Source organism: Lithobates pipiens, unplaced genomic scaffold (genome assembly GCF_037356315.1).
Source record: "Lithobates pipiens isolate NorthernLeopardFrog02 unplaced genomic scaffold, aLitPip1_a1.2 Scaffold_22, whole genome shotgun sequence".
Classification (NCBI taxonomy): Eukaryota; Metazoa; Chordata; class Amphibia; order Anura; family Ranidae; genus Lithobates; species Lithobates pipiens.
This window is the reverse complement of record NW_027507784.1, coordinates 225,076,681-225,101,723: the sequence shown is the minus strand read 5'-3', so window position 1 is coordinate 225,101,723 and position 25,043 is coordinate 225,076,681. Positions and strand designations below refer to the sequence as shown.

The 25,043-nt window shown below is 44.9% G+C and overlaps 1 protein-coding gene across 13 annotated transcripts in view; it reads left to right on the top strand.

Moving 5' to 3' along the window:
• The window catches only part of CLEC16A (C-type lectin domain containing 16A), a 1,523,862-nt gene that overhangs the window by 818,138 nt on the left and 680,681 nt on the right, over positions 1-25,043 (top strand). For all 13 annotated transcript variants that reach the window (XM_077448876.1, XM_077448874.1, XM_077448875.1 and 10 more), the window contains one exon: positions 13,621-13,730. In XM_077448876.1, coding sequence (XP_077305002.1) covers positions 13,621-13,730 — 110 coding nt within the window. The remainder of the gene's footprint in view (positions 1-13,620; positions 13,731-25,043) is intronic.

The following is a 25,043-nucleotide window of genomic DNA, read 5'->3' as shown; positions in this document are numbered from 1 at the left end:
GCCTCCATGGCTCAGATCTTTAAGGCCACAACTTGGTCGTCAGTGCATGCATTCACAAAATCTTATCAAGTGGATGTAAGGAGGTATGAGGGTATCACCTTTTGATGCAGTATGCTGCAAGCAGCAGTATAGGTCCTCAAGTCTTGGGGTACCCTCCAGGTTGTGTCTCCCTCCCCTCAAGTAGCATTGCTGTGGGATGTCCCATTAAGTTATTACTTAAGGCTCTGTGTCCCATGATGTATGATAACAACTAGGATTTTTTTTTTTTTTATAACAGCTTACCTGTAAAATCCTTTACTTGGAGTACATCATGGGACACAGAGGTCCCTCCCATCTTTTGGGATTTAAGTATATTGCTTTGCTACAAAAACTGATGTGCTCCTGGAAGGAGGAGGGGGTAAATAGGAAGTGAACTTCCTGGATTGGGTATACCAGTGTCCATCACCTGAAGGTGGCCTATAACCCATTAAGTCATTACTTAAGGCTCTTTGTACCATGATGTACTCCAAGAAAAGCATTTTACAGGTAAGCTGTTATAAAAATCCTATTCTCTTTTTTTACATCAGGGCACACAGAGCCATAGTTATTACTATGTGGGTTATATCGGACCAACAGGTGCTGGACACTGGCACACCCCTAAGGTGTGTACTCCCCTATATAACCCCTCCCATTACTGGGAGTCCTCAGTTTTTTTCGCCAGTGTCTAAGGTGTTGGCTACGAGTAAAGATGTGCTGTGCTGAGCTGCACGGGTATTAATCCTTGATGAGGGCTAGCCATGCTGACCGGATCCGTTCTGATGTCTTTTCATGGGCTAAATGAATGGTACTTGGGCCTCGTGTCAGAAGAAACAAGGTTTTGCTTGCGAACACTTCTCTGGGCCCTGGGATCCAGTACTTTTTGGTAGTAAAACCATAAAGTTTTTACTGGCAGGGTGCTGTCGCAGGTCCAGGATTGTGGGTAACCCGTGGTTCCCCGTTTCCTAAAAGATCTCGGTCCATTAACCCTTTGACATTCTGCTCCACCATTTTGGTGGAGCACATTTTGAGTCATGCTAACTCATTGAAAAATATGGACTTCAAAGGGGTTGAGGAACAGTTTGTGGAGATACCTGAAATTGTACCTGATCAGCAGGCCCGGCAATGGGCTGATGTATCTGATGCACTATGTCTCACAGTAGATGCTATGAAAGACTCTATTGTTTAAGCCTTATGGCTTATGCTTGGACTAGTGCATTCTCACAGAGTCCTGTGGCTGAAATGTTGATCAGCCGAAACACCATGTGAAAGCTCTTAGCCAGTTTGTTTCCCTTCCTGTGGTATGGCAATTTAGAGATGGTCTGGATAAGTACCTGTACATCCAAAAGACCTCTAATAGGGTAAAGCTCTCTTTACCAATAAAAGGAGGTTCAAACATTTCTCCTTTTATTGTGCTGTCTCTCCTATGCCTGGGGCATCTGCCTCTAGGCTTCAACTGTCAGGTTCAAGGGGAAGTCCACAAGGGCAGCACCAAGATCTTGGGGCAGAAAGCCCACAAAGCAGAATGCTAAAGCCTTCTCACGAAGGGGCACCCCCACTCATTTAGGTGAGGTGAAGGGTCCTGTGATTCTCAAGATCTGGCAGGAACAATGTCGAGATGGATTTCTGCATTTTTTTTTTTCTGTAGGTTATGACTAGAGTTCAGAGAGTTTCCGTCTCCTCTGAGAATGTTCCTAAGGATCCAGAGAAAAAAGAAGTCTCTCTTCCTGGCCTCTGGATCAGCTGTTGTCCCAGTCGGTTATATCAGAGGTTCCTTTAGTGGTCCAGGGGGGTTTTGGCTCAAACCTTTTAAGATTCCAGAACCAAACAGAGAGGTAAGACTCATTCCAGATCTTGAAGATCTGAATCGGCACTTAAACATCCGATCCTTTCATAATTTGATCGGCTGTGTCCACCCTGCAAGGAGGGGAGTTGCATATGTCAATGTGCCAATTTTTTTTCCGCTCACCAGAAATGTATGCGTTTTTGAAATATAAAATTATCGTTTCAGTTGTGGCCCTGCCATTCAGCTTAGCCACAGCACCATGAGTGTTCTGAAAGATTCTGGCAACTCCTTTAGCAAGATTAAGGGCTCAAGACATAGCGGCCCTAGCCTATTAGAAGATCTACTTTTGATAGATCATTTAGTCTCGGGTCTAAAACCAGAGTCTGATCTCAGCCATAACTATCTGAAATCTCTAGGTTGGATACTCAACCTTGGAAGAGTCTCCTTAAAACCATCAAGGAGATTACAGTACTTGGGCTGGTTATAGGTACCATATAGAAGAAGGTATTCTTAGCCCAGACAAGAATCATTTCTATTGTAGGACTAATTCAACTTATCAAAAAAAAAAGGGGAATTCCTTCATCGGCTGTGCAGTAGATTTTTAGGGGAAATTATGGCCTGCTTCAGGGCTGTCCCTTATGTGCAGTTTTACTCAAAAACTGCTTCACGACACCATCCTGTCGGTCTGGAATAAAAAAAAAGATTCAGGCCTTGTTTGTTTCCAATACACTTTGCCCCCGACATAGTCAGAGCCTAAATTGGTGGTTGTTATCCAGCAAAACAGAAAATCTTTATCCTGGAAGGTGTTAACAGATGCCAGCCGTCAGCCCTGGAAGAAGATTCTGTCCAGGGGAGAGGGTCCAGGTTAGAGGACCTTGCCTATCAACTTTTTTTTTTTTTTTGGAAGTTTCAGGCAGTACGTCTGGCCCTAGAATTTTGGCGGTCAGACTACGGGACTGTCCTGTCAGGATTCAAGGGGTCCGCTAGCAGGCGGAACAGACACATTAGTCTTCCCATGGGATCAGTTTCCATTGATATATGCATTTCCTCCAGGTCTGCAACTTCTGTGCTTTCTCCACAGGATTAAGCAGGAACAGAAGGAGGTGATTCTGCTGGCCCCAGAAGATCTTGATTTACTGAGATTGTAAAGATGGCAGTAGGAGTCCTTCGGACTCTGCCATTATAGCCAGACCTTCTTACACAAGGTCTGGTATTTCATCCTACCTCACGGACAAAAAATTTAACAAGTTTGACTGTTGAATCCCACTCTATAAAAAATTGTGGTGTCTACTTTGATTAATGCCAGGAAACGCAAGGCATATGTTTCTTAGTGTGAATCCAGGGGTTGGTACCCCAGGAAGTATGTCATAGGCAAGATTCCTGATGTCGTGCATATGGAATCTGAAACTAAGCTGGCCTTGACTTCTATCAACAGCCAGATCCCGCCCTTGTCATTGTTTTTTCCTATGGCCTTTTGTTTTCCCACTCTTGGTGAGTAACTTATTCAGGGGGTAACACAGTTTATTCACCCTATCAAGGTACCTCTAAATCCTTGGGATTTAAAATTGGTCTTACCGGCTTTGCTGAATCAGCCGTTTGAACCTTTACAAGAAATTTCCTTATTTGACAAGAAAGATAATCTTTTCTGGTATATATTCTTCTGCTAGAAGAGTATAGGAACTATCGGCTCAGTCTTGTAAGAGCCATATTTCATCATGTATAAGGACGAGGTGGTTTTAGGTCCCCATTCTGAATTCCTACCAAAAGTGGTAACAGGTTTTCATTTAAACCAAGATATTCTTCCTTCTTTCTTCCCAGAGCCTTAATCTAGGGAAGAGAAGGCACTACAGTCTCTTGATGTAGTAAGAGTGTCCAGAGTGTATCTAAGGGTGACCGCTCAGGTTTGCTAAACACAGGTTTTGTTTGTACTGCCAGAGGGTCCAAGATGTGGACAGGTAGCGTCAAAATCCACTATTTTCCAAATGGATTTGTTAAGTGATTAGTCAAGCTTCAACTTAAAGAATAAAATGTTTCCTTCTCATGTTAGAGCACACTCATCCAGGGTGATTAGTGCCTTTTGGGTGGTGCATCATCAGGCCTCTGTGGCTCAGATCTGTAGGGCCGCAACTTGGTCTTCGGTTCATACGTTCATCAGATTTTATCAAATTGATATTAAAGGTCATGAGGATATTGCCTTTGGGTGCAGTAGGCTGCAGTATGAGTCTTCTGGCCTCCTGTTTTTTTGTTTTTTTTGCCCCTCTTTCAGTTGCCATTGCTACGGGACATCCCACATTGTAATTACTATGGCTTTGTGTCCCCTGATGTAAGAAAAGAAAATAAGATTTTTAAAACAGCTTACCTGTAAAATCTTTTTTCTTTGATGTCCATTAGGGGACACAGTGTCCCCTCCCTTCTTGGTATACACTTGTATGGGGTTATATAGGGGAGTACACACCTTAGGGGCGTGCCAGTGTTCAGCACCTGTCGGTCCGATATAACCCACATAGTAATTACTATGGAGCTGTGTCCCCTGTTGTACATCCAAGAAAAAAGATTTTACAGGTAGCTGTTTTTTGAATGTTTTGAATATATTTTATTAACAACAATGCAGGGTATAGGTTAGCACATAAATCCATTACAGCATCTAGTATTGTAAGACACAGAAATATAAGAATACAACTGTACAAACCATGACAGAGGGGACTATGACACAGTCGGGAAAGAAAAATAGGGAGTGAGGGGAGAGGACACAGAAGGAGTCAGGTGGAGGGGCAACCGCCTTGGCCCTCCAGATATGTGAAGCCTGACGGTGCTCTCTCCATTCTAAAGATATGGTGGGGGTATTGAAGAAAATAGCAGTGTACTAGAGTCCAGACGCAGAGGCAAGAATTTAATAGCTGGACATAGGTTACAGTAGCCCAGATCCAATAGGGGGAAATCCTGGAACACGGGGTAGAGATGGAAAGGTCTGGAATATGTTTGTTGCTGATATAACACGGACTGGAGGTAGAGAGAGCGGGTGGTGGGAGGACATCACTGGACAATTTGTGAATAAGAGCTGATCTTGTTCCTGAGGAGTTAGGCAATGCGATATGAAGGAAGACCATTTTAGGGGTAGTGCTGACAAGTCTCGCTGGCCACAAATGCTGGCATATAACTGTTCCTTGAAGAGGACCGATTTGAGTTTATGATTTCAGCGACTCCGGGAGGTGAGCTAGAGATCCAATGGTTAAAGATAGTTCATCTGGCTATAAGTAACGTAAGAAGCACCCATTCAAGGTATCTTGGTGGATGTTATTGATGCATTAGAGCCCTGTGGTGTGAAGCCGAATAGCAGTAGCATAGGTTCTCTGTCAACGAAGCAGGAGGAGACAGATTTGATAAATTGCAGCACGGATGACCAGTAAGCATCTATACGGGAGCAGGACCATAGCCTGTGTTGTAATGTTGGTTTGTTTTGTAGGCACCACGGACAGAAAGGACTCGCCGGTGGTGGGTGAGTCGTGGAGAAAGGGAAGTAAGCTCTATGCATCAGGCAAAATTGTGTCTCCCTCCAGCGCTCACATCTTGTGATCTGCCTAGTTGCTTGGTATCCTTTAATGATGTTGGTCAAGTCTATCTGATCTGGAAAGTCTGCCAGCCAGGAAGACATAGAGGTGGTGTGCAGAGGTTTAGTATAATGAGTGTTAAGGGAGTGGTAGATGTTTGAGATGGTATATTTGTGCTCAGCGATCAGAGAGTCCAGGAAGGGAGACTGGAAACGTTTTGCTTTATTTGGGCATGTTTTGGCAATAAAGTCCGTGTATTGCAGGACATGAAATATGTGGTGAGGGGGTAGATCGTATTCTGCAGCCAGCTGGGCATAGGGTTTCAAAGCTGTGCAGTCTGCTCCCTGGTAAAGGGAGTGAGCCAGGACAAGACCCTTGTCCTGCCATTTGGAGAAAGGTTCATATTGCAAGCTCAGAGGGAGCATGGGGTTATTCAGGATAGGCAAGAATTTTGAGACAAAAGGGGAAAGACACAATTTATTTTTTTCTTGTTTCCCTCCAGGCCACTATTGTATCTCTAAGGAGAATGTTCTGTTTGAGATGAGTAGGGATGCTCCGGAGATTGCTATGAAGAAGTGCAGCCAGATCTAAGGGATGGGCTACTGCTGATTCCAGCGAATAGTTGGAGTACCTGGAGGACCCAAGGATCCAGTCCAACCCATTTCTAAGCAGGCAGGCAATATTATAAGCCCTAATGTTAGGAAGGCCGGCTCCGCCATCACTCTTCGGGAGGTATAATTTGGATAATGCTATTCTTGGTTTGGCCCCTTTCCAAAGAAAGTTTGTAAGAGCCTTGTTATTAATCTGGACATCCTTATGTCTTAGTAGTAGTGGTAATGTTTGGAGTGGATATAAGATCCTAGAAAAACTAACCATTTTGAACAAGGCACATCTCCCAAAGAGCAATAACAGCAGCTGCGCCCAGACCTCCATTTCACCCTGAATCTTAGCAAACAGTGGGGGATAATTTAGTCAATGGAGAGAGGAAGGTTCTCTGCCTATGTGGATACCCAAATAGGTGATGTGATTCCAGTTAATACAGAAAGGCGATATAGGGATGCGTGACTCATGGTTGGTTTTTCCTAATGGTAAGATCTTGCTTTCCGCAAAGTTTATTTTCAGACCCGAGCACCTGCGTTATGACTCAAAGATCTGCGTGATGACGGGTACATCGGTATGGGGAGAGGAGCTAAATAAGAGTATGTCATCTGTGAATAAGGCCACGCGTAGTTCTTCCGAACCAAAGGGAATAACATGAAGGTTAGGTGAGCTAAGGAGATGGCGTGAGAGGGGCTCAATGGCTAGGTTGAATAGCAGGGGAGAGAGGGGACAGCCCTGCCTTGTGCCTTTGTGTAAGCATATGGGGGTTGACTGCATTCCGGCAGCGACTACTGTGGCCGTAGGTGCGGAGTAGAGAGCCTGTATGAATGTCATGAAAGGTCCCGTAATTCCAAATTTCTGCATGACAAATGACAACCATTGAAAGTTTACACTATCAAAGGCCTTCTCGGCGTCTAATGATAACATGTCTATAGTGTCAGAAGGCCTTCGATAAGCAAACTCCAAGGTGGCAAGCACCTTCCTGATGTTTGACGCTGCTGAACGGCCTCTAGTAAAGCCTGCTTGTGCTGGGTGAATAAGTGAGGGCATTATGGATGCTAGGCGGGTAGCCAGCAGTTTGGAAAGGATTTTGGAATCTACGTTAAGTAGGGATATGGGTCGGTAGGATCCTGGATCCTGTGGGTCCTTACCTTTCTTGGCTATCAGTTTTATGTGGGCTTGGTGACCTGTCGGGAGGTAGAGACCTCCTTGCCAGATAGTGTTATAAACTGACAATAGGGTAGGGGTTACTAGATCAAGCATTAACTTGTGTAGAGTATTTCACTCTCTGTGATCGGAGCATTAAGCAGCTCTAAGTCCCCGGGAGCTATGTGGGGGAGGGAGTCGGAGTTCAGCCATTGAGAGGCTAGGGTCTGGTCCATAGGTCTGTGGGCATAAAGAGTGGTGTAGAAACGTTTAAGAGTGTGGTTAATGTCTTTGGGAGACGTAGACAAAGTACCGTCTGGGTTACGTATGAATCTAATGTGAGTGGGGGTGTGAATGCCCTTGGAGAGTCTGGCCAACAGTTTTCCTGCCTTGTTCCCATGATTGTGGTATTCTAGCTGGGTATATGACATTTTCATCTGCTCTACATTGCTGGCCCATGTGTCAAAGAGGCTTCTAGCATGGAGCCATGCTTTGCGTTTGTCTTCCATGGGGTGAGTGCAAAGAAGCGCTTGAGCCTGTCTTACTAAAGTGCTAGCCTCCTGGTAGCTTGTGAGGGATTTCTGCCTGTGAGCGGCAGAGAAGGCTATGATCCGCCCGCGGGTATATGCCTTGCCCACCTCCCAGAACAGGTTGGGGTTCTCCACATGGGAGCCGTTGTTGTGGGGGTATTCTGCCCATTCTTCCATGAGGAATTTGTGGAAAGCAGGGTTCTTCGTCAGATAGGATGGGAATCTCCAGTGTCTATGGTCTGGGCTATGTCTTAAAGTATCAAAAGTGGCTGATATCGGGGAATGGTCGGAAATAACCAGGTTGTGGACGGTTGTGTCCCCCACCTTGGGAAACAAAGAGGGTGTACAGAAAAAAATAGTCTGGAAAACGATTTGTGGGCAGGGGAATAGAACGTGAATTCCCTTTCTAAAGGGTGTGTCATTCTCCATACATCTACTAGTCCCAAGGTTTGAGTCATGGTGAGAAGATGCGTGTCTGGGTGTGATGAGGGTGGGTCGCGTTGTTGGATGTATTCAGCCTGTCCTCACTGTCACAACAAGTTGAGTTAAAATTGCCTCCTATGAGTTGAGGGGCGCCTGTGTTGACGGCCAGTTTGGCTGCAAAGACGCTAAAATACGACGGGCTTGGGGAAGTTGGTGCATAGATGTTGGTGATCTGGAGCTCACCGGATGCAAATCTAAGATGGACGGAGACGTATCTACCTTCTCTATCATGGCCAGTGGACATCACTTCACATGTCAGGTTCTTGTGAAGGAGAGCACCAGTTTTCCAGCCTTGAGGCCGAACCCAGCACCTTGCCCACAGCTTTCGCATGTGAGGAAAATCCTGCTTCTCCAGTTCCGTCTCTTGGGGTAGGGCAATATCGGCCTGTAGCCTCTTTAGGTGTCGCAGTACTATCAACCGTTTCCCAAGGGACCGCAATCCCTTCACGTTCCAGGACAGAACGCGAAGGGGTTGCATTGTAGCTGAAAGGACGAAGGGGAGGGTGATTTTCTATCCTGTTACTCAAAGTTATAGATCCTGTCAAATGGGGATTAAGAATCGCAGAGGGGGTGGGGAGATGATGTGGCGATTCTGGATCTAGATGTGAAAGCAAACCTTCCTTCCTCTAGACAGGTAATACAGTAGGGTAGGGTGGGGGCAATAGGGGTGGTAAGGAAACTCTTTGGGGTAACAATCGGAGACTTCTCTTTTTTTTCCGTATGCAACTTCAACACCCAAAGATGCGCTAGCCCGTGGGACGCGTCAGCTTGAGAGGGGAAATAAGGGAGAAGGGAGGGCAGGGGACAGGCATGTCCCAATGTCTTAGCAGAGCATGGCCAGAGAAGTCTGACCGCCGCAAACAAAGGTGAGGCAAGAAAATAGGGTATGATCTTGTGTGTGGAAGTTGCATAAGGACGCATTAAAGAAAAAAACAAACCAACAGTGAACAAGAAATAACAGTATCAAGAAACACGGCTGATTTAATGAAAAGGAACAAAAGAGATACGTTGGCATTAGATCTGCCAGCAGTGGATTTGAGCGGTAGTTCGGTGTAGATGCCGGTTGCACATACTGCCCCTCTGCCACCCGAGTGATAGAGAGGTATTAGCAATCAAGGGGGCAGTCCCCCCGCCTCAACACTCCCTACCAGTACCTTGTGGCAAGCCTGATCTTGGAAGCATTGGGCTCATCGAAATTGGCTGGTCAGCGGGAAAGGTGGACCTCAGACACTTTGGATCCTTCCTGGGGCTGCGTTGTTCTCGCGGGCCCTGTTTCAACTTGTCCGTGCCAGTGTTGTTGGTCTTGCACAAACTTTTCAAGTGTAGCGTTCATGGAATACTGTTCATTTTCCAGGGATGAGATGTGCTGTTCTGCCCTGCTAAGCCGTTTAGTTTGCTCCCCTAGTTCTTGCCGGAGCTGCACTATGCTCTCTGCCACCGCCTTATCTACTGCAGCTGTGAGAGTGGGTAGAAGCAAGGCAGCCACTGCTTGTGCTAAACTGTCCGGAGAGGCTGTAGGAGTTTGAGCTCCAGAGCTGGATGTGTCCATCCCCTCTCTTGCCGGAGCATCTACCAAGTGGCTCTGTGGGGTGGGCGGTGGCATGCAGCGTGAGGCCGAGAGTGTCGGAGCTGTGGCGGCCATCTTGGGGGTCGTCTGCCCTGAGAGAGAAGGAGAGCTGCCTCGTGACCGAGATCACGAGCACGGCTGGGAGAGGTACCGGTCCATTTGCGGGGATCGGCAGATGCTACCTAGTCCCGTGTCAGACTAGTTTGGACTCTGTAGTGGCGTTGTAAGCAGGTGATTGCCGCGGGCTGAGCTGATCCTCTGGATCTTCCTCCCTTCACATACGGCGCCGGAACCAGAAGTAGGTAGCTGTTTTAAAATTCCTATCATCCCACACCTGTCCACTACCATGTGGCAAGAAGCAGACATTAAATAGTTGGAAGATCTTTACCAGGGGACTTGCATCAAATCTATGGTTGATCTAATAAATTAGTTCCTTATCTCCCCTAAAGAATTTTTCACATACGGTATATACTTAAGTCCACATTTTTGAAAGCCAATCTCAAGCCTTCCATACATATCCACTCTTCAGTCTAGAAGGTCCTCACATGTCCCAATGCCGTAACCAAAGGCATCTCCCTGTTCTACTCTATTTTTCAAGGTAAAGGGATCCTCTCCAAGACCCCTCCTATGGCCAAATGGGTATCAAGCCTTCATTATAATTTCTCTGATAACTAATGGAAAACATTTACTTGCTATTCCCATAGTGTTACCTTTTGTGTCAACCACTGGGAAATGTCTCAAAAAATTAGATTCCAATGGTATCTAACCCCATACCGTTTAGCAAAGTTCTCTCCTGAGAACTCCTCTCTTTGCTGGAGAGTCTGTGGAATTATGTGTATGTTCTCACTCTGGGACTGGAAGGGACTAATTAGCTACTGCAATAAAGTCTTACAACTTATATCCCATTTTACAGGGGTCCTCACTAAACCAAATCCTGCGCTAGCGCTAACTTCACCTAAACATTAAATACTTTCCCACACAGCTTTGCACAGTAATCATTTTAGTGTCTGCTAAAACGCTCATCACAAGACTGTGGAGGTCTACTCAATCACCCAATGTGTCTGAGTTAGTTGCTCTTGTTAACCTAACTTATAACTGTAAAAAGAGTATACCTCTCAGAACAGGTTCTGTTTCCAAATGTAATCAAATATAGAGTCCATGGCCCTTAATGACATCTGCTACTGCTGTTTTATATACCCTATATGGTTGGTACAATGTTGATAATATACAGTTTATGTTGATCACTTATGGTGCATTTATGTACTGCAATGCCCAATACACCCGGATTTTCCAACGGAAAATATTAGATGGGAGCTTTTTGTTGGAAATGTAGGCTGCATCTGAATTTTCGCCACACTAAATTTGAGAGCTGTTTCTCAAATTTTCCGACATCTTCAACAAATTCTGAAATTCCAATCGTGTGTACACAATTCCAACACACAAAGTTCCATGCATGCTCGGAATCAAGCAGAAGAGCCACACTGGCTATCGAACTTAATTTTTCTCGGCTCATCATACGTGTTACGTCACCACATTCTTGATGTTCGCAATTTCTAACCAACTTTGTGTGACCGTGTGTATGCAAGACAAGTTTGAGCCAACATCTGTCGGAAAAAACATGGATTTTGTTGTTGGAATGTCTGATCTTATGTACGGGGCATTCAGACCTGTTCATAGTAACAAAGCTCAATGGGGGTATTTGTCACATTCTGGACATAAAATGCTTCAACAAATACCTTAAAATTCCAAAAATTTTACATGGAGGTTTGGTTGTCATCTCTTTGAGACATGAGGATTACCTGGTAACTGCAGACATCCAAGAAGCCTATCTGCAAATTCATGTGTATCTACCTCATCAGTGTTTTGGTGGGCTTTGCAGTATTAGAAAATCCTTTGCAGTTTGTTGTACTGCCTTTTAGACTATCTTCTGCTGCCAGGGTATTCAAAGAGGCCCTAGCATTTCTTATTGCCCATATCAGAAGTCAGGGCATCCAATTCATAGTTTATCTGGATGACCTATTCCCGAAGGACTCATCTCCTTTCCAGCTATCTGCAAAAGTCCACAAAGCAATTCAGAAGCTCCAGGTTTTTAGTTGTGTGATCAATTTTCAAAAATTAACTTGCCAGCCTTCTCTTCACCTTGACTATTTTGGGTCTAGTCATAAACACATCTCAAGGAAACATTGACAATTCTCTCAGAGCTCATGCATCGGAAATAAGGTTAAGAAGACACCACACAATGAGATTTCCCATGAGAGTTCAATTCTAGGCCACAGTGTTGCCTCCTTTGAGAGTGTATCATTAATCCTAATTAATTTGTGACTTCTCCAACACAACATCTGTTTGACCTTTAACAAGCATGGTTCTTCTCTCAACCTTTGCATATCCCTGTCCAGCTAAGCAAGGATCTCACTAACTGAGTTGTGGCCAGGACCAAGGTCTCCCTAGAGCTGGCATCAGATGTCTTGATAATCCTCTGGTTTCAGTTCAGGCTAACCTAAGCCCTTCTCCCCCAGAGAATTTTTCCTCATCTGCTTCACAAAACAGGGCAAGAGAAGAAGAAGTGATTATCATTGCATCAAACTGGCCCAGAAAAACCTGGTTCACAGACATATTCAGTCTCTTAAAGTAGATACCTGGCTTCTTCCCAACAGGTCAGACCTGTTGTCTCATGGCCTTCTATTCCATCCTGCTTCTCAGTCTCTGACTTTAACAACATGGCTAATGAAGCCCATGTCTTGAGAGACTGACGGGTCTCAGAGTCTAAAAGCAAGAGAGGCCACTTCCATAAATAACTACTATCCTATCTTTTTTTAGTACGAACACAGGTACTTGACCCACAGATATTATTCTGTATTTCATATGCTGGGCTTCGTGCAGTTAGCACTTGATCAGAATTTTGATGTAAGCACTCTGAACAAACTGGTTTCAACCTTGTCCCTTTTTGTTTTTTTGTTTTTTTAAACCCTGGCCTTACTCTCGTCTTTATACAAGGTGTAGCTGACATCAAGCCTCCTTTGCAGTTCCTTGGGCTTCCTTTTTTGATCTTAACTTGGTTCTCTCTGTCTTTCAGAATCCACCCTTTGAACCCATCAGGGATATCCCCTTAGATGATCTTTAAAGTGGCCTTTTTGGTCACTATCATGTGTCAGACGTGCCTCTGATTTGGTGGCTATCCTGTAACATGCTGTTCCTCCTTCACAATGTTAAAGTAGTCTTTCACTCAAGACTATCTTTTTTTCGTAAGGTGGTATTGGTCTTCCCCCCACAATACAGGCCTATCATCCTTATGCCCTTCTAGAAAGCACCCAAAGGAAAGAACTCTTCATTGCCTTGGCATAGAGCCATTAACAGCATACCTCAAAGCAGCAGTTTTGATCAGGCAGACAAATCCCCTATTTGTCCTGTCTTCAGAACCTCGCAGGGGATGTCCTGCTTCCAAGTCTACCATCCCTCAATGGATAACAAGTCTGATCGCTAAAGCTTATACTCTCATAGACATAACTCCTCCTGTGCTTTCATTTCATTTGAGGACCAAGCTCTTTGCCCTCTGATTAAGTGATCTTTTTTGTATTGTTGACCCTGCTACAGGAAAGTTGTATGGAAGGTTTATGTGCATATATAGTGGTATAACCACTATATTAGGCTGTTCTTTTTTGGTATGTACAGTGTCAAGACTTCCAAGAAGCAGTGGCTCCCCCTACATATTGAAAAAAATGACTTTTCTGTCCTCCAATAAACTACTGGAAAAATGAATTCTGAGGTTAGTACAAAAAATCTTATTATGGCAACTCTCCCTATCCATCCAAGTACCATACAAAATTATGCTTCAGTGGTACCCTGTTGTATGATGTGATATGATATGCTTAGTCCTTTTCAGTTTGTCTCTAATACATCCGTAATCTTTGTTTTTTGTTTTTGTTTTTTTCTTTTTTCTTGGTATAGATAGCAAAGTACGTTTGGCAACTTTGGAGCTCGCATGTATCCTCCTGAAGCGTCTTGTTCTGTTTGAAGGTGACCGCATCATAAAGAATATCCATTTAGCATGCCTGGAGGTATGAATATTTAGAGGGTTATACGTGTATTGTATCGTTTTGCAGTAAACTGTAGAAACAAAGCACACTTTTTAGTCGAATACAAAATGAGTTTTAATAAGCTTCTATGGGCTAGTGCACTCTGCCTTTTGATATATGTTATGTGTTATTTAAATATTCTATAGAGGACTACTGTTACCAGAGTTGGTCATTGAAATTGTTCAGTAAATGGCAGTAACAATATTGGTAACACAAAAAAGGGTGGTCATACAATTATTTTTTTTTATTTTCTTACATCAGGGGACACAAAGTCATAGTACTTACTATGTGGGTTATAGGGCCACTGATGGGTGATGGACACTGGCACACCCTAAGGCAAGAAGTGCACTCCCTATATAACACCTCCCACTACTGGGAGTCCTCCATTTTTTCACCAGAGTAAAGATGTGCTGTGCTGAGCTCTACTGGAAGCAATCCTTGCTGGAGCTAGCCATGCTGACCGGGGGCTAAAGGAATGGTACCCGAGCCTTGTGTCCGAAGAAACAGGGTTTGGTTGTGAATGCTTCTCTTTTTAGAGAGCTGGACCCTGGGATGCAGTACTTTTTAGTAGTAAGGCCATAAAGTTTTACTGCCAGGGGGCTGCTGCAGGTCCAGGATTGTGTGTAACCTCTAGGTTCCCCTGTTCCTGAAGGTTTTGGAGCCCACCGTGAAGGGTGAAGATAACCCTGCAGCGAGGAAAGGTAAGTGGAGATTTTCTTATGAAAATCCCCCCAGCTGGGGATGCCTTTCCCATTCATGGCTAAAGAAGCTTATATATTCTGAATGGGAACATCCGGTTAAACAATATTATCCTCCTAAGAAATTCTCCACAGTTTATCCTATGGAAGAGGATTTTCTATAAGAGCTGGGAGTTCTTATGAATGTCTCCTTTTAAGTTAGAGTATAATGTTGTCATGCCTATGTGTCACCACTGGGGGCTGTGTAGAGCGCTCACTGCCTGATGCTGGAAACAGCGCTGTCTAAACCCTTGTACACACGATCGGACATTCCGACAACAAAATCCGACGGATTTTGTCTGAAACTGGTGTTGCATACACACGGTCGGACAAAGTTGTCGGAAAATCCGATCGTATGTAACGTGATGATGTTATTTCGTTACGACGTGACTGATCTGAGCATGCGTGGCACTTTGTCCGATCAGAATTCTCTACAAACGATCAGACAAAGTCCGATCGGATCATATTGTCGTAAAATTTTATAGCCCAGCTGTCCGTTAGATATTCTGACGAAAACAGTTCGATGGAGCCCACACACGGTCAGATTATCCGACAACGCGGTCCGATCTGACATTTTCCTTCAGAATGTCCGACCGTGTGTACAAGGGCTTAGAAGCCTTCATTTCGCCTCTCATCCGGCCACAACAAGCATAGCCTCTGGTAAGAAGGGGGGACTGGTTCTCTTCCTGCGCCCCCTGTTGGAATCTTCCCCTTCGGGAGACCCATATGCCAAAACCATTTTCATAAAATAAAAAAATGACCATGCGGCCGCTCAGTGGTAGTTTTTACCCCCACCCCGCCGCCATGTCAGCTGTTTACAAGGCACCTTAAGTCTGCTACACACGCAGGAAAACACTTTATTTTGAAAGATTGGGGCATAATTGGCACAGGGGGGCAGGGCTAACGGTGTCACACATGGAGGAAGTTTTCAAAGCACTGTGTGTAGCTGCTGCTGACCATGGAGGGACAAATGAGCAGGAGATTGGCTTACTTCAGGTTGGTGATGCAGGCTTTTTTTACTTTGACACATTATTACTTTACCAGGCTAGGTATTAATAGCAGCTTATAGCGCTGAACTATAACCTAGCAGTGTACATTATTTTTGGTAGTGCCTCTGTTTTTGTGTTTCAGGCTATGAGTGGAAAAGGAACCAGGGACTCCTCTAAAGGGGTCAATAGTTTCACAATAAACTAAATCCATTTCCAAAAGAATGTCATCCTCCTCTGAGAGTGATGCAGCCGGCAGATTGAGCCGTCAGGGGAGACTGTTGTTGCAGCTGCACTAGACACTTAAGTACCTGTATATATCACACAGGAGGTTTTTTTCTCTTCTACCATTTGTAATTTGGAAAAGAAGATTGATGCTATGATATCTCCCCATAGTCGGTATAAACATAGCAGATCCCCATGCAATGCTCCGGACCCTCTTATTGAGATGCAAGGGACAGGGGATCAGGAAGATCTTCCAAAAGATTTGGAAGATAATATATCCTCTTCTGAGGATCCTAATATAGAGGGAATAGCATCACAAGACAAGTTGCTTGTGCACTCTCTTGCTGGTTTGGTTCAAAACTTTGTTTGCACTGCCTGCAGCGCAGGCTGTTGATGAACCCACCTCTGGTTTGGGATCATTTAAACCTTCCCCAGCTGGGGATGCCTTTCCCATTCATTCATGGCTAAAGAAGCTTATATATTCTGAATGGGAACATCCGGATAAACAATATTATCCTCCTAAGAAATTCTCCACAGTTTATCCTATGGAAGAGGATTTTCTATAAGAGCTGGGAGTTCCAGCAATGGAGGCTGCAATTGCCTCAGTGAACAAAAAGTCTCACGTGTCCTGTAGTTAATGCACTAATGTTAAAGGATCCAACAGATAAAAAGTTGGCACTTCTTTCCAAAAGAAATATGTCTTTAGCAAGTTCAGTAGCGCAGCCGTTTCTTGTGGCAATTGGTGTATCTCAGTCCATTAAGGAACAGTTTGTGGAGATACTTAAAATTCTGCCTGATCGGTAGGCCAAGCAATGGGCCGGTGTATCAGACACACTATGTTTCACGGTAGATGCTATGAAAGATTCTATCATTCAAGACTCACGGCTTATGCTTGGACTAGTGCATTCTTGCACAGTTCTCTGGCTGAAAAATTGGTCAGCCAAAGCACTGTGTAAAAAGTTCTTAGTCAGTTTCCCCTTTCATGGTAAATGGCTATTTAAAGACGATCTGGATAAATACCTCCAAAGGATCTCTAATGGGAAAAAAGTTCTCTCTTACCAGTAAAGAAGAAGTTCAAACATTTCTCCTTTAGCATGCTGCCTCACCTGTGCGAGGGGCATCAGCCTCTAGGCAGTCTCGACGGCCTCAACCGTCAGGTTCAAGGGGAAGACCCCAAGGGCTGCACCAGGGTCAAAAGAGATCTTGAGGCAGAAAGCCCACAAAGCAGAATGCTAAAGCCTCCTTATGAAGGGGTGCCCTCGCTCGGGTGTGGGGGGGGGCTCCTGCAATTTTCAAATTACTGGCAGGAACAATGTCAAGATAGATGGGTGTCTTTATCAGTTTCTCTTGGTTACAAACTAGAGTTCGGAGAGTTTTCGTTTTCCAAAGTGAAATGTTCTCAGGGATCCAGAGGAAAAAAGTCTCTCTTTCTAGCTCTGGATCATCTATTATCCCAGATGGTGATATCAGAGGTTCCCTTAGACAAACAGGGCACAGGTTTTTATTCAAACCACAGTTCCAAAACCAAACAGAGAGGTAAGACCATTCTAGATCTCAAAGATCTGAATCTGCACTTAAACATCCAATCCTATTGCATGAAGTCAATCCAATTGGTTGTTTCCCTCCTGCAATTAGGGGAGTTTTTGGCTTCAATCGATATCAAAGATGCACATCTCCACGTGCCAATGTTTCCCACTCGCCAGAAATTTCTCTGCTTCCAAATATAAAATAATAATTTTCAGCTTGTGGCCCTGCCATTCGGTCTAGCCACAGCACCACGGGTGTTCTCAAAGATTCTGGCACCTCCTTTAGCCAGGTTAAGGGCTCAAGGCATAACGGTCCTAGCCAATTTAGACAATCTACTTTCAATAGATCATTGAGTCTCAGGTCTAAACCAGAGTCTGATCACAGCTGTAAACTACCTGGAATCTCTGAGTTGGATACTCAACCTAGAAAAATCCTCCTTAAAACATCAAGGAGATTACAGTACTTGGGGCTGGTCATAGATACCGTACAGAAGAAGGTATTCTTACCCCAGACAAGAATATGTCCCATTGTGGGATTAATTTAATTTATCAAAACAAAGAAAAATCCTTCCGTTCGGCTGTGCATGAGATTGTTGGGGGAAATGGTGGCATCTTTCAAGACTGTCCCTTGCACGCAGGTTTTCACTCAAAGACTACTTAAAACACCACCCTGTCGGTCTGGAACAAGAAGATTCAGGCCTTGTTTTTTTTCCAACACGCTTGGCTCCCGATGTATGTGAGAGCCTAAATTGGTGGTTGATATCCAGCAATTTCAAAAAGGAAAATCTTTTTCTATCTGTATCCTGAAAGTAGTGACAACAGATGCCAGCCTTCTAGGCTGGGGAGCAGCCCTGGAAATAGATTCGGTCCAGGTTAGAGAGGACCTTGCCTATCAACATTTTGGAGATTCAGGCAGTACGTCTGGCCCTAGAATCTTGGACGGTCAGACTACAGGATTGTCCTGTCAGGATTCAGTCCGACAATGCCACGGCTGTGGCTTACATCAATCACCAGGGGGGCACGAGAAGTCGTGCAGCCCAAGAAAAGAGATGAATCATGTTCTAGCTTGGGCAGAACACATGCATTCCTTGCCTATCGGCAATTTTTATTCCAGGAATAGAGAATTGGCAAGCGGACTACTTGAGTCGCCAACAATTATTTCCGGGAAAATGGTCTCTTCACCCCGACATTTTCCTAGTGATCTGTCAGAGATGGGGTATTCCGGACATGGACCTATTTGCGTTCCGATTCAACAACAAAGTCAACAACTTTGTGTCGAGTATGAGGGATCCGCTAGCATGCGGAACAGATGCATTAGTTTTCCCATGGGATCAGTTTTTACTGATCTATGTGTTTCCTCCTATTTTTTATTTTTTTTTTAAACCACTTACCTGCAAAATCCTTTTCTTTGATGTGCATCAGGGGACACAGAGGTCCCTCCCTTCTTGGTATACACCTGTATTGCTTGGCTACAAAACTGAGGACTTCCAATAGTGGGAGGGGTTATATAGGGAGTACACTTCTTGCCTTAGGGCATACCAGTGTCCATCACTTATCAGTGGCCCTATAACCCACATGGTAAGTACTATGGCTCTGCTGTGCAAATAGAGTGTGGCATAAAATAATGCAGTGGATTCCATTTTATTCTCTAGGGTCTCTGCTAAAAAAAAAAAAAAAAATGTGTGTGTATATATGTTTGGAATTTTCTATTACCAGAAGAGGAGGCAAGATTGATGGTGGGGAATGACTTCATCTGACAGATTTTTATATAGTATTTGTTTGAAAATCTGTCCTCTCCCAGGACCATTGTTTTGCATTGTAAAGGGTTGAGGGATAGAATTAAGTTGGTCAGCAGAGAGGGTAGGTAATTTTACTTGCCAAAGGAATAATATTAACCACTTCAATACATGACATTTATACACCCTTCCTGCCCAGACCCATTTTTTAGTTTTAGCACTCTCACACCTTGAATGCCAATTACTCAGTCATGCAACACTGTACACAAACACATTTTTATATATTTTTTTTTTCATACACAGCTTTCTTTTGGTTCTATTTAATCACCACAGTTTTTTTTTTTTTTTTTTGTTTTTTTTTTTTTTTTTTTATTGTGACATGTGAAATAAGAGTGAAGATTTTGAAAAAAAAAGTTTCTATGATAAAAATTTGCAAATAAGCCATTTTTGTCCATAAATTTAGGCCAACGTGTATACTGCTACACCTCTGGTAAAAATGACCCAAATTAGTGGATATTATTTAGTCTCTGTGAAAGTTATAGCTTCTACATGCTATGGTGCAAATCATTGAAAATTGATCACACCTTATTTCTTGAGGCTGGGAAATGTCAGAAAAGTACAAATACCCCCCAAATTACCCCTTTTTGAAAATTAGACAGTCTAAGGTATAGCAAGTTTTTTGAAGTTGTATTTTTTTCCCACAATTCTTGGGAAAATTAAGATTATTTTTATTTATTTTTCACAAAATTGTCATAGTAAAGGGGGTGTGGCCTGCAGTGGAACCGAATAGATGTGTAGCTCCGGAGCTTCGCTGTTCATGGGGGAACAGCGGAACACAGCAGCCCATCCAGGGAGCCCTTCACACCGGATGAATGACAGTTCAGGAGGGCACATCTCTGGCAGCATGCCCAACAAGTGGGGTAACAATAGACAGACGCATCGCCACACGGACTTCTCACAAGCCGGCGGAGGTAGGCGACATGGTGCCAATCCTACAATACTCCAGCCGCCACAGGTCGCAAATAAACACTGAAAAAGGCAATCCACCTCCCAAACACACCTAATCCTCAAGCCGCCCACACTCAAAACCCAGATTGGATGGCAATGGATTAGATCCGTAGGGTAGCCACATGTCAGATTCAGGGAAGGACACAAGAGATATGCCAGAGGCCATTGAATCATTCCCCACACAGAATCAGCCAGTATTAGATACTGTTCTGAAAAACACACTACTATCTTTAAGGAGCTCGATCCAATCTGATATGGCCTCGTGTAGGCACAGATTTAACAGAGACATACAGGCAGTAGGGGAAAGAGTGGCTCATATTGAGGCTAAAATTGGGAGAGTATGCTGACACAGTAAATGATGAAAAAGAAGGTGAGGATGAATGGATAAAAGCAAAGTTAGCGGACATGGAGGCTAGGTCAAGAAGATACAACCTGAAAATAAGAGGGATCCCTGAATCAATGCAGCAGTCTGACCTAAACCTCTATGCGACGACACTGTTTAAAAATGTCATGCCAAGTGTCACTGATTTAGACGTTACTATAGACAGGATCCATTGCCTGCCAAAGCTGTCACATTTGTCTGACCATGTTCCTAGAGATGTACTCATGTGTTTACATTTCTTCCATGTGAAAAAAAAAAATAATAATAATAGCATTGATGTGGAAGCAAGGCCAAATCCGATCTCAGTACCAGAATCTGCAGTTTTTTGCACATATAGATGGGGGTATCCAACGAAAATCACCATAACCAGAGACATCCATACCTACGCAATAACCACCTTGGAAAAGGGGATTACTCTTCTAAGGGAGTGGGGTATTCTGCCTGAATCAGAGGACGGAAACACCAACACCCCACATCAGATTGAAAGAGAACAGAAAGAGGTGAATGCTAAAAATGCAAAATCACACCTGTGAATAGGCCTTGAGTGTCCACCTTAGTTCTATGGTCCCCTTGAGGACAGGGTCAGGGAGTGTAAGGATGAACTTATCCCCCCAACAAAATCTAGCAGCGAAATGCTGCCTCTAGGTGTTCCACACCTTCTATATTTGTTACACCGATTTAGGTGTGCTTCACTGTGCTACCTGTTGCATTGTTTTTCTTGTTCTTACTTTTCTATGAACTTTTCTGAATTATTGGATGATGATGGAACCCAACTAACCAAAGATCCACCTCCCCAACCAGTGAAGCTGGTCTCATTCTACTCCCACGTAACTCTGTATGTGATAACTCCCAAATGCATGGACAACAAGTATGCGCCACAATATGAGTACATTGTCAAGCTTTTAAGCTGCACGTACTACTACACTAGCGTCCACAACACCGGCTACAAATTACACTTAATATTGTATCCATCAATACCAAAGGACTTAACCACTCAGCAAAATGGAAATCTCTCTGGAAGGAAGCTCTCCTGCACAATAGTAATATCTTATGTGCACAAGAGGCTCATTTCAACACTCTAGCACCTCCTAAGTGCACGCACAAGAATTACCCTTATGTTGTTACTGCTAATGCTGATTCCAAAACTAAAGGGTTCCTTGGGGGGGGGGGGGGGGGGGGGGGGGGGCGTGTCTGACCATGAAGGAGAGCAGACGTGCGATCCGCGAGCTCCGCTGGGTCCACAACAATCAATGGCCATCCACAGCCTGGCACCCTATATGCACCTTCCTCTGGCACCGATCCACCGTGGGCTGTCCTCTGCTATCGGCCTAGGGGTGTTTTGCCACACAGAGGAGCTCCCAGACTGTAATAGGCGGTGAGGCCCGCTCCGCGGCCTTCCCATCGCTATCTTGCGGCCTACTAGGCCAGGCGCCCACAGATCTGCCCTCCGGGACTGAGTGCTCCACCTCTGCCTCCATCAGGGAGTACCAAGGGGCCCTCCAGCGCTGCAGCCTTCCTCCGCTGAACAGTCTCCGCCGGATGCGCTGCCGATCGCGGTGGACGGAGCCTCCATGTTGCGGCCGAGCTGGAGCCTGTAAAGCGGTGAGTGCCCTGCCAGTGCAGGCCTTGTTAGAGCCCACTGGGGTGACAGATCATCCGCCGCTCAGCTCCTGGAGGTGCCAGCAGCCTGTAGTGGGTTATTTGCATGCCTAGTACCCGGACGGGGATTCCCTAATAGGATAGGCCGTGGCTTCGCCCTACTTGTGTAACACGGTGGCCATCTTGCTCCTTTCAGATGCACCCATACAGTTACATGCTGTGTCCCCCACTTGGATTGCTGCTTCCCCTCTCCTTTTCATTTCACTGCACCTCCAACCTCATCGCTTGCCCCCTGCAGGGAAGACTGTCTAGCAAAATTACAGCTATACCCTCGGTTTGCCTCATGCTGTGTGTCTTGGCTGGATTTTGTGGCCTCAGGGCATAGCAAATGGCACTAAAGTGATGTAATTGAGGGGAGCCCCGTACAGCACTCGGCTCCGCAGCTCCAATTATGCCAGCAAAGACACCTAGATCCCGCTCATCATCTAGCAAGAGCTTTGGGAGGGGGTCTGGGATTATCCCCACTGCCTCCGGCTCCATACACTGCTTCCTAACTTCCTAACTGCCGACGGGGTTGACCCCACCACACGGCAGAAAGTGTCCCCCTCCTCACTTGCTACCTCTATTAGAGAGAGCTCTCCCGCATCCTCCGGCTGTTCAGATCTCATGGACGACCCCGGGTCCCCAGTGGGCTCCGACATGTCACTACTAGTTACCGGACTTAAAAAAGAATTAGCGGGAATGTTCCATGGACTAGAAAAATCCATAAAAAAGGAGATTACGGGGGTGAGAGCAGACATGGCCCACATTCTAGACAGGGTAGAAGATATGGAACACAGACAAGACTCTCATGCCGTGGCCATAAAGGAACTGAAAGAGACTGTCACCCAACTTGCTTTTGCCCACCGCTCCTCACTATATAAACTAGAGGACCTTGATACAGAAACTGTAGGAACAACCTACGCATTAGAGGGTTGCCGGAAGCAACGGGCGATAACGACCTTGAACCATCCATCCGTGGCATTTTTAACACTGTCTTGGGTAACCATGTTACTGACCCGCTGAGATTTGACCGTGCTCTCCGCCCCCGTAATCTCAACTCTGACCTACCCAGGGATGTTATTTGCCGCTTACATTATTTTACTGAGAAGAATGGCATCATGGCCAAACTGTGGAACACTCCCACCATCGACTTTGATGGGGCTGTTATCAGCATCTTCCTGGATTTGTCCAGAGAGACCCTGGACCGCCGCAGAGCTCTTAAGCCTCTTCTGGAACGTATACGATCTAAGGGGATTACCTACCGCTGGGGTTTCCCGGCATGTTTCATAGCTACCCTGAAGACCTTGCTCAGTTTTTGAAAGACCTCAACCTACCACCAGTGGAGCTCCCGGGTTGGCAAGACTCAATCCCTCAGTTTTCACCCCTCCCAGATCCCCAATGGCCAAAAAAACATTGAAAAAAAGGTGCACTTCAAACCCTGACTCGACCCAAAAAAACCTGGATAAACGGCTACCCATGTCTTTTTTTTATTTTTTTATATATTTTTTTCCCCTCTCTTTGTCTCTCACTTTCACTCTCTGTCTATGAACTTCTTTTGCACTGGCTGAGTATGCCTGCTAGTTACTATTAAGTTTATTGTTTGATATCTGTTTATATGGATTTTATTGTTATTGTTCTAATGATCTTTTCATCGCCCTTGGAGCCAACATCTCCCGGTATCTTATAACTCTGAGCTGAGTGCTGGCGGGGCATCCTGCTCCAATGCACCTCTTCCTATATACACCCCTCTTCCCCCCCCCCCCTCTCCTTCCGGGTATGGGGAAAGCGGTGGGCCCCTATGTTGTGTCCCATGATCTCTACTTGGAGGTCGGGCCTGCCCCCCGCTTTCTCTCTCTCCCTGCAGGGATCACCGCAGTATTTTGCGTGATGTACACAACTCCCCCATGGTTCTCTACCTGAATGATTGTGTTCTCTCCACACTCTTGCTTATCTTTCTTGACCCTCTCACACCTGCCCCTCACCTTCTACCCCCTCACCCCTTCCTCTATAGTTGGCATGTGTGGTACTTTATGTTAAGCGGTCTCTTTCTGCTGAACTGATGGCCACACTTAAAATAGTTTCATATAATGTTTGGGGTTTAAATGATAGCGGCTAAACGACACCAGGGAACCCGCAAACTGCAGAAGTTATCCTGCTCAATCGCTTTTCTCCAGGAAACACACTTAACCTACAGAACGCCGATCAGACTGACCTTCCCCCGATTTCCACAGTGGTACTATAGCTTATCAGATACTAATAAAGCAAAAGGTGTGGCCATCGGTTTCAGCGGCAATATACCTTTTTGACTTGATCATGGTAATTTTCTTTTTCTGAAGGGCTTACTTGTCAACACCCAATGCACCTTAGCAAATATCTTCTGCCCGAACCACAACCAGCCTACCTTCTTTTCCCAGACCCTCTCCAAGCTGTCACAATTTGCTCAGGGAATAATCATACTAGCGGGTGACATAAATATGCCTCTTGACCCCATCCTAGACACTTCGCAAGGACGTTCTAGCATTTCATTTAAACGGTTGACTCAGGTTAAAATAAATGATTGGACCTTCAGCTGATAGACGTATGGCGCGTGCTTCATCCTCAGGTAAAATATTTTTCACACTTCTCTAGCACACACCAATCGTACTCCCGAATAGATAACCTATTCTTATGCCCCATACACACTATCAGATTTTCTGCTGATTTTTTCCTTCAGGTCTACCAAAACCATGTAGTAGAAGGGCCTGCCTGATTGCATACACATTGAAACGCCTAAGGTTTGATCTCATATTATATGGTTTTGGTAAATCTAAAGGAAAAACTCAGCAGAAAAACTGATAGTGTGTGTGTGGGGCTTTAGACCATCATCACCTCCCTCTCCTATAATCTGCTCAAGTGGGTATTGCCACTATATCTGATCATGCACCTGTGTCGATGGTTATGTCCATGCCCAATTTGGATTGCCGCTCTAATAGCTGGAAGCTGAACGACTCCCTTCTTTCCAATCCCACGGAGGTCTTTGCGTTGTCTTCCCAGTTAGTGCAATACTTTAAGGAA